Source organism: Drosophila miranda, assembly GCF_003369915.1.
Source record: "Drosophila miranda strain MSH22 chromosome Y unlocalized genomic scaffold, D.miranda_PacBio2.1 Contig_Y1_pilon, whole genome shotgun sequence".
Taxonomy (NCBI): Eukaryota; Metazoa; Arthropoda; class Insecta; order Diptera; family Drosophilidae; genus Drosophila; species Drosophila miranda.
In genome coordinates, this window is record NW_022881603.1 from 45,865,288 (window position 1) to 45,884,666 (window position 19,379).

General features: G+C 43.0%; 1 protein-coding gene across 2 annotated transcripts in view; it reads right to left on the minus strand.

Annotated features, from left to right (window-relative positions):
• Positions 1 to 3,442: 3,442 nt before the first annotated feature.
• LOC117189932 (UDP-N-acetylglucosamine--peptide N-acetylglucosaminyltransferase 110 kDa subunit-like) overlaps positions 3,443 to 19,379 on the minus strand; it is a 44,454-nt gene continuing 28,517 nt past the window's right edge. For both annotated transcript variants that reach the window (XM_033395014.1, XM_033395015.1), the window contains exons 7-10: positions 7,715 to 7,910; positions 5,900 to 7,628; positions 5,637 to 5,817; positions 3,443 to 4,005 (exon numbers count right to left, since the gene is read on the minus strand). In XM_033395014.1, the coding sequence (XP_033250905.1) occupies positions 3,738 to 4,005; positions 5,637 to 5,817; positions 5,900 to 7,628; positions 7,715 to 7,910 (2,374 nt within the window). In that variant the 3' untranslated portion in view covers positions 3,443 to 3,737. The remainder of the gene's footprint in view (positions 4,006 to 5,636; positions 5,818 to 5,899; positions 7,629 to 7,714; positions 7,911 to 19,379) is intronic.

Sequence of the window (19,379 nt, forward strand, 5' to 3'; positions counted from 1 at the left end):
CAGTAACGTTGAGCTCGGGTCGTATCGTTGAGTGATGCGGCATGTTCTGGAATACGAACTTCGATTTCCATCGCCAAATCCTCAAAATTGTTGCTTAAGTCGCTGCCAATTTCGCTTACATCAAGCTCTTCTAAATTAGAATGAGTAACATTAAATGAGTCGGACATTTTTTTCAAGAATTTTAAATGAACACTTAGCGCATCTTCACTGATTGGGTTGTTTTCATCATTCAATATCGTCTCTCGAAGTGAAACGGCTTTGTTGTATATTGAGAGTGCCTTTAGTTTGTAAAAAGACACCCTGTTTTCCGGCAAGTCATTAGACTTATCCATTTTCGACAGGCAAAGAAGAATCGAAGAACCAACTGTTTGATTTTTTTTGGTATGCAAGCGCAAGTGCAGCGAACCCGAAGCCGCTAATGCACGGAGCTGTATTAGTGCTTGTAAGCAAGCGCGCGACGAAATGGGAACTAACCGCTTCGCGTTCGAACAGTTATGTTTAGTGGATAATTTTCACTGTTTCTGATGAGCTGCTGCGCTCTCCCGCTAAAGGGGCTCTCTGCCGCCGCCACTTCGGCAATTACCTTGCTGTGCCGCCGCCACTTCGGCAAACAGTTTTGATCTGCCGCCTTCGTCTGTTAGTTCCATGGTCCCGTTAGGTCCCGTCAGTTCACCGTGTTTGGTCGGGTGATATGTGGAAATCTAATCATTGTCTATTGTTTATGTCCCGGGGACCCTTAACAAGAGCTCTTGGTAGGTCGGTCTCCGTAGAGGCCTGAGTTAAATTAACTCAAGAAAAGGTGGATTCACTCATCTACACGTGATCTATTACTTATGTAATAGAGGGAACCCCTGGCGGTTGAACAAAGTTTCAGCAGATATTTCTCTATGTACCTTGGTGTCGTATATATAGTTATATATATAGTTATTTATGAGAAAGATGAAGTTGTCAATCCATTATTATTAAAGCTATACATTGAAACATGATGCAGTAAATTAAAATAGAGGGACGACGCTTGGCGTAAGCCACGGATTAGGCCTGCCGCAGCCGTTCCAGCAGAGGGTAGCCAAAATTAACGTTGGGTTTGGTCACAGGTAGGGCGGGCGCGCGAAGTGATAACACCCTAACTTCACCCACTTGACAGCCGTCTGTTTATTGTTTTCTTTGTCTTTGGATTGTTGTTAGGTTCGATGTCCTGAGAAGTAGTAAGTCTCCATCTTTGTCTACATTTGGCGGGCAAGGGGCCCCACCCAGCCCTGGGGTTCGAAAGCTAGCCGGCGTTGCCCTCTGGGAAACAAGCTAAATGTAACAAGCTCTTGTTTATAAAAATTGTTTGTTGCTATTGATTCGGTTCAGGGAAAGGTGCAGCGCAGTCATACGTTCCCTCACAGGACACTGGCTAGTAGGCACCCACGCAAACAGGCTGGGTGCCCCATACAATGATTTCTGCCGCAGCTGCAGAGACGAGGACGAGGAGGAAACAGTGGAACACCTGTTCTGTTCCTGTCCAGCTCTCAGCAGAAGGAGGCTGCATCACTTGGGCTCTGCCTTTCTGAACGACATCTCGGAGATGTCCACGCTATGTCCCACAAAGATCGTCAACTTTATAAGGGCATCTGGATGGGACAACTGTTGACATGAAGTCTCATCTGCAGGGAGGGAATGATCCCAAGCGGTATCACAACGGGCCGAAACCGGCCTAAGTGTGCTGGGCTCCGAGCGAGCTTGGCGGCCGTCTCTACCTAACCTAACCTTGATTCGGTTTCTAGTCCGATGAATAAGTCGGTGTATTTGGTGCCGAGATCTTTCAATTGTGTTTTAAATAGTGGTGGAAAGTTCTTGCTTAGTTTTTTCATCACCATATCTCAGCGATCTTTGCTATTTTGATATCATTAAGGTTTAATATTTTTATTGAATTAGTTTTATTTAATATACGGACAAAAGTGTTTTTAGTATTGGAAATAGTATTTGCAATAAAAACGAGGGGGAACGTTGTGAGTTGCTGCGGACACCGCAACTCTACGGTTATACCCGATACTAAGTCAGTATGGCTCTCCTCCGGCAGACGCCGCTAATATTAAACGACACGACAAAGAGTGCGTGCGAGAGAGACAGAAAATCAGTCTGAGCGTGACGTCGGGCGCTGCGTAGCCACTGAAAATTGATTTCTTGCTTTTGGCTACAAAAATGATCCGATCTGATCCAGATTCAGCAATCTGATAGATATGGTCATTATCTATGATTCTGCGTTTTCAGTTTTCTCGAATGTGCAATATTGTGGATGCAACAGATTTTCGTCCTTTGTGTGGGCGGAAGGGGGTGGGGCGAAATTTTGAGATACACGTTTTATAGTAAGATCTAACAGGAGTGCGGATAACAATTTTGGTTACTCTAGCCTTAATAGTCTCTGAGATTTTTGAATATCCCCAGATTTTCGTCCTTTGCGGGGGCGGAAGGGGGTGTGGCGAAATTTTGAAACAAACTCGTCTCGGTCCGATATATTAGGTGTGGATACCAAATTTGGTTGCTCTAGCTTTTGTAGTCTCTGAGATCTAGGCGCTAATGTTTTACTCTAAGCAAAGCCGCCTATGCTACGTGTGTGTTAGAGAGAGACAGGGCGAGAAAAAATGAAATTGTTTTCTTGATGCTGGCTTTAATAATAATACGATCCAATTCAGATTCTGCAGTCTTAAAGATATGGTCATTCTCTACAATTCTACGTTTTTAGTTTTCTCGTATCGTCGAAATTGTGGATGCCACAGATTTTCGCCCTTTGTGGGGGCGGAAGTGGGCGGGGCAAAGTTTTGAAATATTCTTGTAGCAGTGACATATCACAGAAGTCTGGATCCAAAACATCGTTGCTCTCGCTCTTATAGTCTTTGAGCACTAGGCGCTGAAGGGGACGGACAGACGGACAGACGGACGGACGGACAGACGGACAGACAGACATGGCTCAATCGACTCGGCTATTGATGCTGATCAAGAATATATATACTTTATGGGGTCGGAAACGATTCCTTCTGTACGTTACACACATCCACTTTTACCACAAATCTAATATACCCCAATACTCATTTTGAGTATCGGGTATAATTAATTTATCAATTTGTTGATTTGGGACTAGAGCTATTTTTCTCTAATGAGTGAATTTCAATTTGACGGCATTTGTGGCATTATTATCACAAGTGTGAATTATCGGTATTTTTATAGGATAATTTAAATTATTAGGCCGAAGTATTAGAGAATCACATGTTTGTGTACATCTAATTGGCAACATGGTAAACATGCTTCCCAAGTGGGCTGTAGCCTTAGTTAGCGTAGTGGTGTTGGCGTTTGTGTCTTCGCCGGTGAAATACCTATAGTCGAACATTTTATCGCATTTCTGATCTCTTTCCCTCAATCCTAACCGTAACGTATAAAACAATTTATTTTTGCATGAACGTTAGTTTTATTAATCGCAAGCACTTTTTTTATTTACCGCACAAGTACTAGTTGTATCCCGTAGGACTATATTTATTTCTAATACAAAGTAACGTCTTAAGCTTAAAGGATAAAATTTTATATAAGAGCCGGTTTAATGGACCAAAAATAAGTATGTAAATAGTTAAACTTTACTTTTTTTTCTTATACAGAAAAATTAGTTATACATGTAACATATATGCCGCACAAAATTGATGTTCCGAAGCATGCATGACAATTCTTGTCAAGTTTTCAGGTTCAAGTTGACAGGATGGATTTCACTTTTCTTCCACTGCCGAGATGTGATCAGGAACTTCACTGTTTGCAAATTTGTCCCACATTCGAGAAAATAATTGTTCTAAGCCTTTGGCATACTGCGTGCAATCAAATAATGGACTATCAACGCGTGCTTTCCATACTTTTGCCCGTTGAGCTTTTAAATATTCTCTTTGTGTTCCTAGACGAATAGCAATATCTTGATATTCGTCCCTAGTACGTGCTATTAACTCGGGACATCCAACTGTTACCAGTTGAGAGGCAGCCACTCTGCAATTATATGAACAAAAATTATATTTTAACAAATCGGAACGTAATGTTATCTATTATTATCACGGATTGTAAAAATTGATTTTTTTTTTTAATATAATCGCTTACTTAGAGTGAACCTAGAGAAACATTATTTACAATCTCTACATTGCCGCCATGATTTATAAATTGTTGATAATTACGATTATGATTATAATCATCGATTATAATTGAAGAAAAACGTAAAAATTTTAACAATCAACCAAGTAATTATCCCCGTTACTCAAAATGAGTATTGGGGTATATTAGATTTGTGGTAAAAGTGGATGTGTGTAACGTCCAGAAGGAATCGTTTCCGACCCCATAAAGTATATATATTCTTGATCAGCATCAATAGCCGAGTCGATTGAGCCCTGTCTGTCTGTCTGTCTGTCCGTCTGTCCGTCTGTCCGTCCGTCCGTCCGTCCGTCTGTCCGTCCCCTTCAGCGCCTAGTGCTCAAAGACTATAAGAGCTAGAGCAACGATGTTTTGGATCCAGACTTTTGTGATATGTCACTGCTACAAGAATATTTCAAAACTTTGCCCCGCCCACTTTTGCCCCCACAAAGGGCGAAAATCTGTGGCATCCACAATTTTGACGATACGAGAAAACTAAAAACGCAGAATCGTAGATGACTATATCTTCTAGAGTGCAAAATCTGAACAAGATCGTATAATTATTATAGCCAGAATCAAGAAAACAATTTCATTCTTTCTCGCTCTGTCTCGCTCTAACACACAGGTTTCATGGTCGGTTTTGCCAATTGCAAAATATGAGTTCAAGGATCTCAGAACCTATAAGAGCCAGAGCAACCAAATTTGATATTCACACTCCTGTGATATCGGACCTTGACCATTTCGTGTCCAAATTTCGCCACACCCCCTTTCGCCCCCGCAAAGGACGAAAATCTGGGGCATCCACAAATCTCAGAGACTATTAAGGCTAGAGTAACCAAATTTGGTATCCGCACTCCTGTTAGATCTCACCATAAAACGTATATCTCAGAATTTTGCCCCACCCCCTTCCGCCCCCACAAAGGACGAAAATCTGTTGCATCCACAATATTGCACATTCGAGAAAACTAAAAACGCAGAATCATAGATAATGACCATATCTATCAGATTGCTGAATCTGGATCAGATCGGATCATTTTTGTAGCCAAAAGGAACAAATCAATTTGCAGTGGCTACGCAGCGCCCGACGTCACGCTCAGACTGATTTTCTGTCTCTCTCGCACGCACTCTTTGTCGTGTCGTTTAATAATCGCGGCGTCTGCCGGAGGAGAGCCATACTGACTAAGTATCGGGTATAAATGTAGAGTTGCGGTCTCCGCAGCAACTCACAACGTTCCCCCTCGTTTTTATTATATAACTGATTATTATTGAATTTATTTATTTTCGAATGAATGTCTTCAGCAACCACTCTTCAATACCGAAAAATTATGGGCATAACCTTGAGGGTTACTGATTCTTAAATTTTCCACCAAAAAGACTACGAATCTAACACCAACTTTCTGTTATATAGAATATATTTTAGACAATATTGAACTTAAAAACATTTTCAAAATAGATTTATTTATATTTATTTACTTTAGTACCGACAATAGACTCACCTTGAAGCTAGTGTCTCTCCTGGTAAAGTGACAACCGGAGTTCCTGTCCACAATACATCCATGGATGTAGTATGACCATTACATAATGGAGTGTCGAGACATATATCAGCTAATTGCCCTCGCCGTACATGTTCTTCTTTAGCAGCTACATTTGAAAAAATTACTCTATCAGGAGATATTCCTGAAATTTTTTATAGTTAAAATTGGTCAGTGACATTTCTAAACATGAACATATGTATGTAGGTATACAACAGTAAGCTTACCTAAGTCACTGACAGTTTTTTTTATATTTTGTTCGCCAACTGCGGGAAACCTTAATAGCCACAAAACCGATTTAGGCACATTTTTTAAAATTTCTACCCAAGACTCAAGCGTTTGTGGGTCTATTTTATAAAGTTGGTTAAAATTGCAGTAAACAATAGCGTCATCGGGTAACATATACTGCCGACGTGTTGTTATAACAATATTTTGCGGCACTTCTTCTCCGGTTGCGGCTTTATTGTTTGTTTGTGTAGTCGCTAACCCGTTTTGAACAACCACACCATTTAGAGATGTTTGAACTTGCCCAGAAGCAATCATGGATACTATTTGGGTGGAACTTGGCAGTTCAGCGACTTTATGCGTTATTTCAACGGGCTTTTGCGCATTAACTACTTCTTTTATCACTTTTACACCTGTATTTTCCACCAGAGGCGATAAGTCAGTTGCATTAATAACAGCAACGTTATCTGCAACAGAAGATTGTTGTTTGTCACACACAATAATACGTTCCTTTAAATGAGGGAACATTTGCTTATGATCGCCAATAAAATATGTAAAAGGCATATATGACAACTTTTCACTGTATTGGTACGCCAAATCCAGTGGGCTAGTTATAGCATCAGTAATAATATAATCCATGAAACTGGCACCACTAGTGCCTGGATACCCTAACCACATAACTTGAATTGGAGCAGGTCGAAGGGCAAATATTTCGTTTCTTGCTCCTTTTGTGTAACCATTCATATTTACCAAAATATGTATTCCATCATTATATATTTTATCAGCTGCTTTTCCATTGCAAGGAATTTGTGAAAGATCGACAAAGTGCTCAGCTTCACGGCTTATTTTGTAACGAAAAGTTGTTCCATCATCAGAGCTTAGGGCATAGCAGAAAATTTCGACTTTTGAACGATCATGTAGTCCTGGTACAGACTGCATTAGATGAGAGGTGGGATGATTTCCAAAATCAGAACTTAAGTAGCCAATACGTAACCTTCCATTGATTGGCAAATTTCTTACAAAATTATACTGTTGTTTATGCAGCACGTGAACTTTTTCCAAACACAAATTAGCGTGCCGTGCTGCAATGGCTTTCCGAAACTCATGCGTCAAGGGGTAAAGCATAGAATGGTGTGGATGTACAGATGGTAATCGGTTCTTTTCGAGCTGTTCAGCAACGATGCTAACTAACTTTTTCATTCGTACGTCATAGTCAGTCCAGTCACAAACAATCTGCAAGCAATGTGCCAAATTACAATATGCATCGGGAAAGTCGGGTTTTAATTTAAGGGCTGTACGGTAGGATTGAATTGCTTCTGGAATATTTCCTGAATCTTTATGGATGCTCGCCAAATTACTGTGGGCATCAGCAAAGGCCGGGTTAATTTGAATGGCTCGAGTGTAGCATTGCAGTGCCCCACTAACGTCTTGTAATTCCTTAAGTGTATTTCCCATATTTGAATATGCATCAGCAAAAGTGGGCTGGATTCGAATAGCCTCTTTGTAATGCATTAATGCTTCTTTTAGTTTCCCTTGTTGTTGCAAAACAGATGCTAGGTTTGAATGGGCAGCAGCAAAATCTGGAAAAACTTCCAACGCTTTCAGGTAAAGGCTTGTAGCCTCTTCAATAAATCCTTGTTCTCGTTTTATGTTCGCCAAATTGTTTAGAGAATCTGCATGATTTGAGCATAATCTTAGGGCTGTGTTATAGCAATCTTCAGCTTCTTTGACCTAAAGTACAGAAAATATAAATATACAAAGTAATTGAATCGAAGTAAATAATTTAACGAAAAAATCAAAATATATACGGAATATACCTGTCCTTTCTCTTTGAGAGCGTTTGCAAGATTACAATATGCATCGGGGAAATTTGGCTGCAATTCTATTGCACGCCTATACGTGTCGATGGCCAAATCAATAAGGCCTTGTTCATAATAAACACATGCCAAATTTCCATGGACTACAGCATTATTCGGCGATAGGTTTAAAGCACGCAAATAAGCAGCTACAGCTCTGAAATAATTATCGATATGTATGTTCATTATACAATTCTCTACAGTAATTTTAGAATTAAAATTTAAAAAATTTCCCAAGTGAAAATTGTATATTTACCGTCTCCAAAAAAACAGCAATTGTACAAAAATTGTACGGAAACATTTTTTTTTTTGGTTTAAGTACTTTTTGTTCTTGCTTTGATTTTGTCAGGTTATTGAGACTATTGTATAAATAACAAAGCACTGACAATCCATTATCTTTATGTTCTATGAACAAGGATATACAATTTGGTTTTCAAGCACATTTAATATTAAGTATTTGGTGTAAATACATAAATTTACAAATTATGGTTCGGGTTTTTTTTTTGTGGAGTTTTTTCTTTGCTTTTTGTGTGCTCTTCAACCGAGCATGTGTTCACATACGCATCACCTTCAATGACGTAAATGAGTATACCAAAAAATCTTCACATTAATATATACGACATGGAACTGAGAATATGGCACGTCAGTTCTTACATAGATGGGATTTAGGTATTAAGTGTTATTTTCAACCAATCTTTTTTATATAGTTAGACATATGTAGAAATTAAATGTTTGTTGCCAACATACATACAACGAGTATATATAGTTTAAAGGGAGCAATAAATAGAGAACACAGACCCAGAAAAAAATTAGGCAGTCTAAAGATTACAAGTGCACCCAGCGACCAAAAAAAACCGCATTCTGAAATTTCATGCATTTGTGACTTTTCTTGTCGGCGGTTTTCGCAATGTTATCTTATTCGTCTAATTGTTAGTTTTTGTTGTCGCTAAATCAATTTCAAACAAATGTACGTATTAATTTGTTATACCCGATACTCAAAATGAGTATTGGGGTATATTAGATTTGTGGTAAAAGTGGATGTGTGTAACGTAAGTATAAAGTATATATATTCTTGATCAGCATCAATAGCCGAGTCGATTGAGCCATGTCTGTCTGTTCGTCCGTCCGTCTGTCCGTCCCCTTCAGCACCTAGTGCTCAAAGACTATAAGAGCTAGAGCAACGATGTTTTGGATCCAGACTTCTGTGATATGTCACTGCTACAAGAATATTTCAAAACTTTGCCCCGCCCACTTTTGCCCTTACAAAGGGCGAAAATCTGTGGCATCCACAATTTTGACGATACGAGAAAACTAAAAACGCAGAATCGTAGATGACTATATCTTCTAGAGTGCAAAATCTGAACCAGATCGTATATAGCCAGAATCAAGAAAACAATTTCATTCTTTCTCGCTCTGTCTCTCTCTAACACACAGGTTTCATGGTCGGTTTTGCCAATTGCAAAATATGAGTTCAAGGATCTCAGAACCCATAAGAGCTAGAGCAACCAAATTTGGTATCCACACTCCTGTGATATCGGACCTTGACCGTTTTGTGTCCAAATTTCGCCACACCCCCTTTCGCCCCCGCAAAGGACGAAAATCTGGGGCATCCACAAATCTCTGAGACTATTAACGCTAGAGTAACCAAATTTAGTATCCGCACTCCTGTTAGATCTCACTATAAAACGTTTGTCTCAAAATTTCGCCCCACCCCCTTCCGCCCACACAAAGGACGAAAATCTGTTGCATCCACCATATTGCAGATTCGAGGAAACTGAAAACGCAGAATCATAGATAACGACCATATCTATCAGATTGCTTAATCTGGATCAGATCAGATCATTTTTATAGCCAAAAGGAACAAATCAATTTGCAGTTGCTACGCAGCGCCCGACGTCACGCTCAGACTGATTTTCTGTCTCTCTCGCACGCACTCTTTGTCGTGTCGTTTAATATTAGCGGCGTCTGCCGGAGGAGAGCCATACTGACTTAGTATCGGGTATAACTATAGAGTTGCGGTGTCCGCAGCAACTCACAACGTTCCCCCTCGTTTTTATATCTTAGTTATAGCCATGGAAAAAATAATTTGACATTTCATATATTTTCCGTATTTTTTAAAAATTTCTTTGGTGAATATTTTTAATTTTTAAAGTTTTAGAATTTTTTTTTGTGTACAGTAATGTGTCAAAATATAACAAACCAACTTTTTATACCCGATACTCAAAATGAGTATTGGGGTATATTAGATTTGTGGTAATAGTGGATGTGTGTACCGTCCAGAAGGAATCGTTTCCGACCCCATAAAGTATATATATTCTGGATCAGCATCAATAGCCGAGTCGATTGAGCCCTGTCTTTCTGTCTGTCCGTCTGTCCGTCCCCTTCAGCGCCTAGTGCTCAAAGACTATAAGAGCTAGAGCAACGATGTTTTGTATCCAGACTTCTGTGATATGTCACTGCTACAAAAATATTTCAAAACTTCGCCCCGCCCACTTCCGCCCCCACAAAGGACGAAAATCTGTGGCATCCACATTTTTAAAGATACGATAAAGCCAAAAACGCAGAATCGTAGAGGATGACTATATGTTCTAGAGTGTAAAATCTCAAACAGATCGTATAATTATTATAGCCAGAATCAAGAAAACAATTTCATTATTTCTCGCTCTGTCTCTCTCTAACACACAGGTTTCAGGGTCGGCTTTGCCAATTGCAAAATATGAGTTCAAGGATCTCAGAACCTATGAGAGCCAGAGCAACCAAATTTGGTATCCACACTCCTGTGATATCGGACCTTGACCGTTTAGTGTCCAAATTTCGCCACACCCCCTTCCGCCCCCCAAAGGACGAAAATCTGGGGCATCCACAAATCTCAGAGACTATTAAGGCTAGAGTAACCAAATTTGGTATCCGCACTTCTGTTAGATCTCACTATAAAACGTATATCTCAGAATTTCGCCCCACCCCTTCCGCCCCCACAAAGGACGAAAATCTGTTGCATCCACAATATTGCACATTCGAGAAAACTAAAAACGCAGAATCATAGATAATGACCATATCTATTAAATTGCTGAATCTGGATCAGATCGGATCATTTTTGTAGCCAAAAGCAAGAAATCAATTTGCAGTGGCCACGCAGCGCCCGACGTCACGCTCAGACTGATTTTCTGTCTCTCTCGCACGCACTCTTTGTCGTGTAGTTCAATATTAGCGGCGTCTGCCGCAGGAGAGCCATACTGACTTAGTATCGGGTATAACTGTAGAGTTGCGGTGTACGCAGCAACTCACAACGTTCCCCCTCGTTTTATAATTAGGATTGTGTTTTGTATTTTTAATTATAAAATAATATCACTGATAAAAATTATGTTCTTTGCTGTTACTGTTAGAGCAACTTATACAACAGTCATATTACGATGATTTAAAAAAACAGAAATAAAAAAAAACGAGGGGGAACGTTGTGAGTTGCTGCGGACACCGCAACTCTACGGTTATACCCGATACTAAGTCAGTATGGCTCTCCTCCGGCAGACGCCGCTAATATTAAACGACACGACAAAGAGTGCGTGCGAGAGAGACAGAAAATCAGTCTGAGCGTGACGTCGGGCGCTGCGTAGCCACTGCAAATTGATTTGTTCCTATTGGCTATAAAAATGATCTGATCTGATCCAGATTAAGCAATCTGATAGATATGGTCATTATCTATGATTCTGCGTTTTTAGTTTTCTCAAATGTGCAATATTGTGGATGCAACAGATTTTCGTCCTTTGTGTGGGCGGAAGGGGGTGGGGCGAAATTTTGAGATACACGTTTTATAGTAAGATCTAACAGGAGTGCGGATACCAAATTTGGTTACTCTAGCCTTAATAGTCTCTGAGATTTTTGAATATCTCCAGATTTTCGTCCTTTGCGGGGGCGGAAAGGGGTGTGGATATATTAGGAGTGTGGATACCAAATTTGGTTGCTCTAGCTTTTGTAGTCTCTGAGATCTAGGCGCTAATGTTTTACTCTAAGCAAAGCCGCCTATGCTACGTGTGTGTTAGAGAGAGACAGGGCGAGAAAAAATGAAATTGTTTTCTTGATGCTGGCTATAATAATAATACGATCCAATTCAGATTCCGCAGTCTTAAAGATATGGTCATTCTCTACAATTCTACGTTTTTGGTTTTCTCATATCTTTAAAATTGTGGATGCCACAGATTTTCGTCCTTTGTGGGGGCGGAAGTGGGCGGGGCGAAGTTTTGAAATATTTTTGTAGCAGTGACATATCACAGAAGTCTGGATCCAAAATATCGTTGCTCTAGCTCTTATAGTCTTTGAGCACTAGGCGCTGAAGGGGACGGACAGACGGACGGACGGACAGACAGACAGGGCTCAATCGACTCGGCTATTGATGCTGATCAAGAATATATATACTTTATGGGGTCGGAAACGATTCCTTCTGGACGTTACACACATCCACTTTTACCACAAATCTAATATACCCCAATACTCATTTTGAGTATCGGGTATAAAAATGCGTGTCATCAAGATCAAGAATTTTGGATGAGGATTTTGGTTCAATTATCTGTCTAGGTTCAGGGGTCCTCTTAGATCGCCCTATTGGGCAGGTCGACTGGGTGTATTCTGGCCAGCCTACGCCGGTATCTGGATCTCGCAAGAAGCCTCGCCAGTACATTAGGGTGGCTTCTGAGCTTCTGACGTCGGGCGCTGCGTAGCCACTGCAAATTGATTTGTTACTTTTGGCTATAACAGATCGAACAGGAGTATGGATACAAAATTTGGTTATTCCAGCTCTAATAGTCTTTGCGATTTGTGGATGCCAAAGATTTTCGTCCTTTGCGGGGGCGGAAAGGGGTGGGCTGAAATTTTGAAATATACTTGTCAAGGTTCGATATCACAGGAGTGTGGATACGAAATGTCGTTGCTCTAGATCTTATAGTCTCTGAGATCTAGGAACTCACTTTTTGCGAAAGGCAAAGCCGACCATGAAACGTGAGTGTTACAGAGAGACAACGAGAGAAAATTAAATTTTTTTCTTCATTCTGGTTATAATAATAATACGATATGGTTCAGAATCTGCAGTCTAGAAGATATATTTTGCGTTTTTACTTAAAAGATCTTAACATAGGTAATTGTTTCTGTTCTTTCGCCTGCTAGTTCATTCATATTCTGGCAGAGGAGTAATATGATAGTGACAACATGTTTTCTTCTAGTCGTCTGTCCGCCTTTTTCCCTTTTCTTGATGCAAATTTGTTCCTCATTTTGAAAAGCTTAGTTGGAAAGATGCTTTTACATAATTCAGTAAATAATGTCGGACGATATAACTACATATAACTATAAGTATCATACGCATCAATGGACCTGCAAGGGTATCTAAAGTACATATGAAAACGAGGTGGAACGTTGTGAGTTGCTGCGGACACCGCAACTCTACATTTATACCCGATACTTAGTCAGTATGGCTCTCCTCCGGCAGACGCCGCTAATATTAAAAGACCCGACAAAGAGTGCGTGCGAGAGAGACAGGAAATCAGTCTGAGCGTGACGTCGGGCGCTGCGTAGCCAGTGCAAATTGATTTGTTCCTTTTGGCTATAAAAATGATCTGATCTGATCCAGATTAAGCAATCTGATAGATATGGTCATTATCTATGATTCTGCGTTTTTAGTTTTCTCGAATCTGCAATATTGTGGATACAACAGATTTTCGTCTTTTGTGGGGGCGGAAGGGTGTAAGGCGAAATTTTGAGATATACGTTTTATAGTGATATCTAGCAGAAGTGCGGATACCAAATTTGGCTACTCTAGCCTTAATAGTCTCTGAGATTTGTGGATGCCCCAGATTTTCGTCCTTTGCGGGGGCGAAAGGGGTTGTGGCGAAATTTTAACACAAAACGGTCAAGGTCCGATATCACAGGAGTGTGGATACCAAATTTGGTTGCTCTCGCTCTTATGGGTTCTGAGATCCTTGAACTCATATTTTGCAATTGGCAAAACCGACCATGAAACCTGTGTGTTAGAGAGAGACAGAGCGAGAAAGAATGAAATTGTTTTCTTGATTCTGGCTATAATAATTATACGATCTGGTTCAGATTTTGCACTCTAGAACATATAGTCATCCTCTACGATTGCGTTTTTAGTTTTCTCGTATCATCGAAATTGTGGATGCCACCGATTTTCGTCCTTTGTGGAGGCGGGGCGAAGTTTTGAAATACACTTGTAACAGTGACATATTACAGAAGTCTGGATACAAAACGTCGTTGCTCTAGCTTTTATAGTATCTGAGCACCAGGCGCTCATAGGGACGGACAGACGGACAAATGTGTAATATTTTTAGATAGAAAAACGACTCTTTACAACCATAACTACATTTTTTCCAGTAAGTTAATTTGTTTACTGTAAACTAATAATAAGGTGATTAAAAATAATACAAAATCAAATAAGCATTTACAGAGCGCTCCCAATTTCAAGGTGCAGAATCGACCGGAAAGATGAGTTCTCTCTCAGTAACGGATTCCATTGTAGACACAATTCCAGTGAGAATAATCTTTTTATGCTGCTGTATTTTATGCTAAACTGCATTATTAAAAAGTATTCATTTGTATATTTTGGTGGCATTGGTTGCAATGTAGCACTTTTCGGAATATCGTTCTCCTGTGCGGGAGCCATTGGGTCCAATGTGCTTAAATTGGGACTCACCTGTGAATATAGTGCGTGAAAACTAAGAATCATCCGAATTACTATTTTCATTAGACCATTAAAGGCAATTTTTATTCATTCGAAAATTTTGAAGTGTCTTTTTGGCACGCATATTGGTGCACATTGTATTGGTGCCAACCACTGTTATACACGTATACGTGAGCAGCACTTTTCTATGCACATAAAATAGGGCGGGCCTTCTTTGGCCGACGTTCGAGCCGAAATATCATTTGCCAAACGTTGCACCTCAGATGCTATCTTAACATAATTTGTATGCGGTAGTCTGGAGCGATGGGTTCAAAATATCGATTTTTTCACATTTTGAAAATTTTAAGAATTCAAAGTATTGACAAGGCTGGCGAAAATCCTCTAGCTGAACCCTCCACGAGGGTGCCGGCTGGGCAATGGACACTGCATTACCCCGGACAGAGCAAGCGACAGTGCATTACCCTTGTCCGGGGTAATGCAGTGCCCAGTGTCTAGCTAAGGCTATGGTCCGGCGTCTTCCCGATTCAAAGTCGGGGGAACCGAACCAGGGCCATGGCTAGAGGCGCCTGGCGGTCAGGCCTAAAACGCTAGGGGGTGGTCCCCCCCGAAGGGGATGAAGGCCAAAGCGCAATACAAAGCGGCCCTCAACATCAAAAGCCGGCTGCAAGGTAAAGCAGACATCTCCCAGGAGGAGAAGGTCAAGCTAGCCTGGGCCGAGCAGAGAGTAGAGGAGGGTCGGCTACATTATGCTCAGATGCCACAGATGAGGGCGTCGAATGGCGAATATGCCAATAAGGTGGAGGAGATGATGGCCACCAAGAGGCAACGCTCGACTGAGAGTGCCATTAAGGACACTCCAGCGAGCAAGCGGCAACGCGGGCCCAAGAGTGCAGCCCCTCCACCGAAAGCGGCCAAGAAGCCAACGAAGCCGAAAGCAGCGAGGAAAACGGCAAGATGTCAGCGGCACAGTGGAAGCTTGTGCACGCGCGTCTCGTCGACGCACTTTTTGCACAGATGGAGGAAGACCCCGCGGCCCCAATGCCCACGTTCGATGGTGCTGGGTGGCTAAATGGGGTTAAGATCCTGAAGTTCAATGATGATCCAACCCTAAGGTGGCTGACGCGTACGGTCTGCCAACTGGAGGCGATGTGGGAGGGGGCCAAGCTGGAGGTTGTGGACCGGGAGCTTATCCCGTCCAAGCCTAAGGCGAAGGTACTCTTCCCCATCACAATCCAGGGGGACCGAGCGCTGAAGCTCCTTCAGCGGCAAAACGCGGACGTGCCAACGGCCGATTGGAGGATCCTACACATTGGTAGCCCACTACCCAACGAGGGGGCCAATGTGTGATCCTCCAAATAAACAAGGAAGCAGAGGATCTGCTATACCCCAGGTTCGGGAACATGGCGTGGGGCATGGGTAGCGTCTACCTGCGCCTCAAAAAGCGCCACCCTGAGGACAAGGACGCGCATACCCTGCAGGCAGGCGAGGTGGAAAAGGACTTAGGTCTCGAGTCCATCGTGGAGGCCACCCAGGGTCTTGCGCTTGAAGACGAAGAAGAGGAAGACGGTGACCTGACGCTGGTAGTCAACCCGTCAGGTGCAAGTGAGCCAGCCACCCATGCTGAGTGTGCTGCAGCTCAACTTGCATAAAAGCAAGGAAGCGTCGGCGGAGCTCCTCATCGCCATGGAGCAAGGGCTCGCCGACATAGCTCTAGTCCAGGAGCCCTGGATTGCGACAGGCAATTCAGTGGCCGGACTAAAGTCCTCAAATCATAACCTGTTCTACTCAACATCGGTAAGCAGGAACAGAACCGTCGTACTCGTACGAAAGGGAATCCATGCTTACCTTATGTCTCATTACAGCACGGATGACCTGACGGTTGTGATGCTGGAAAGTGAGGAAAAGCGCCTTCTGGTGGCTTCCTGCTACATGGCTCACGACAGACCCGCACCACCCGACGAACTCAGGAGCCTGGTGACAGAAGCCGGCACCAAAAGCTATCAACTCGTCATCGGAACGGACGGAACAATGCCCCCCACAATGTGTGGGGAAGCACCGACATCAATGACAGAGGTGAGTCACTCTTAGACTTTATACTAGCAACTAATCTATATATAGCAAACGTTGGGGAGGAGCACACCTTCGTAGGTCCGACCTCATCCAACGTTCTAGACCTAACACTTGCAACGGGAAACAGTACTACGGTATCTAGCTGGAGAGTCCTCGAAAGACCATCCTTCTCAGACCATAAGTACATTCAGTTCAAGTGCGAATTCAAACACCCTTCGAAGACAACAGTCTATAGAAACCCCCGGAACACAAACTGGGCAAAGTTTAAAAAGACAGTTACTTCGAAGCTCGCGAATTCGGGCTCAGTGAAATCCGCGGAGGATATAGAGAAGTCCCTAAAGACCCTATCCAACGAGTTACTGAACGCCTACCATGCAACCCGTGCAAACCCTCGAGAACGAAGAGGAGGTCCAAGCCACTCTGGTGGAACCGAGATCTCTCTCTCCAAAGGAACAACCTCAAGGAATTCTTCAAGATCGAAAAACAAGCGAACGAAGGGATTGTCAATGAGGAATATAAAATCCTACTTAGGAGCTACAAGAAGGAAATACGTAAGGCACAAAGGAACTCGTGGAGAAACTTCTGCTCCAACATCGAGAAAGTGCCCGAAACCGCTAGGCTTCGGAAGCTGCTTTCAAAGCAGCCCACAGCACTAATGGAGGCGCACTTCCCTGGATGCACCGAGGTCACTGACGCCAAGGAGCATCAGGACCTAGCAACCGAGGAACAGCACCCTCCAATAGGTCTGTAAACCACTAAGAGAATCCACTGGGCCATAGACTCCTTCGCGGACATAAAAGCACCAGGACTGGACGGGATATTCCCAGCCATGATGCAGTTGACCAAAGAGGTTATTACGCCATGGCTCCTCGCAATATACTCAGCATGCCTAAGTACGGGCTATATCCTCATCCAATGGAGAACCTCGAGAGTTGTCTTCCTCCCTAAGGCAGGAAAGTGCAGCCACGTGAGTCCCAAGGATTACAGACCGATAAGACTTACCTCTTTTATACTAAAAACACTAGAAAAGCTGTTGGATTTGCACATCAGGAATGAGGTAGAGGGACTGATGTCAACAAACCAACACGCCTACACTAAAGGGAAATCAAGGGCACTACACTCGCTAGTAGCCACCATCGAGAGCGCCCTTCACAACAAAAAGTATGCTTTGGGAGCATTTGTGGACATCTCAGGAGCATTCAACAACGTGGCCACAACCGCAATAACAAGTCGCCTAGAAGCGAATAACATACACCCTGCAATCAACGTCTGGATCAAAAACCTCCTAAGTTGTAGACGGGTGCAATCGGAGTGGGGCACTGCTTCCATGGTAAAGTTGGCACACAGAGGCACACCTCAGGGTGGAGTCCTGTCGCCACTACTGTGGAATCTGGTGGTCGACGACCTCATCAAGAGATTTGAAAGGAAGGCCCCAAGGATAACAGCTTATGCAGACGACATAAGCATACTTATTACGGGTGTATGTCCATCGACCCTCAGCTCCTTAATGGAACGTACACTCAGGGAGATACGTGAGTGGGCGGAAGAGGTGGGACTCAGTATCAACGCGGACAAGATGGACCTCATCCTCTTTACCAAGAGGTACAAGGTACCGATATGGACCCCCCCGAAAATTGACCAAACTAGGCTGACTTCAAAATCACAGGTGAAATACCTAGGCACAGTACTGGACAGCAAGCTGGCATGGAGGCCCAATGTAGTGGAAAGGGTGAAAAAGGCTACCATTGCGCTTTATGCATCCAAGAAGATGCTCAGCAGCACATGGGGCCAGTCACCTGCTCTAATGCACTGGATCTACATCTCGGTGGTGCGACCAACTCTGCTGTATGGAGCCTTAGTGTGGTGGCAGGCTACTGAAAAGAAGACATACCATAAGCTTATGGAATAGACTCAGCGACAGGCTCTGCTCTGTATTACAGGGGCGCTGAGGTCAACCCCAACAAAAGCACTCGAAACTGTACTCGGAATCGACCCCCTGGACTTTCACGCTCGCCTGATTGCGTGAAAGGCAGCACAACGCCTCATAGCATCAGGAAATATATCGCCACAAGGATACGGGCATAGTTCAATCGGCAGGGAAATGACCAGATCAACTGATTATATGACCCCCCAAACTTGCCTTGACGTCAAAACAACCACATCTTTGGGACCTGAAGACTGGAAAATTGGAAGGGACCAAGCTGAGCACCTCAATATATACACAGACGGCTCCAAGATGGACGGAGGAGTAGGAGCGGGCCTATACTGTTAAGACCCTGAGATAAGGCTGTCGTATAAGCTACCGGACCAATGCAGCATATTCCAGGCAGAAGTTTTTGCCATCGGGAAAGCAGCGGAGGTCGCTCTCCTCACAGAACGAGCACGCGATGCGGTCAACCTATTCGTCGACAGCCAAGCGGCGATAAGATCCATGCAGTCGTCCGCGGTCAGTTCCAAAAGTGTCTTGGCGAGCAGGGAGGCATTAGACATCCTAAGCACGACAAAGACAGTGCGGATCTATTGGGTTCCCAGCCACCAGGGCATCGAAGGAAACGAAGCGGCGGACGTACTAGCTAAGGAAGGCGGCGGGCTGGAGAATAGGAGAACCGAGAACGTGCCTGTCTCCCTCAGAACGCTGCAAGGCGATCTAGAGAAGCAGGCTAGAGCACAGACTGATAGCAGGTGGAGGAGTACCACCACCTGCAGAACCTCGAAGATAATGTGCAAGGAGCGCAACGAGAAACTTAGCCACTACCTACTGCACCTACCACGAAAGGACTGTAGATTGCTAGTGGGAATACCAACAGGTCACTGTCTGGCTGCTGCACATGCAGCAAAGCTAGGCATCACCAACAGAGACAGTTGTAGGAAATG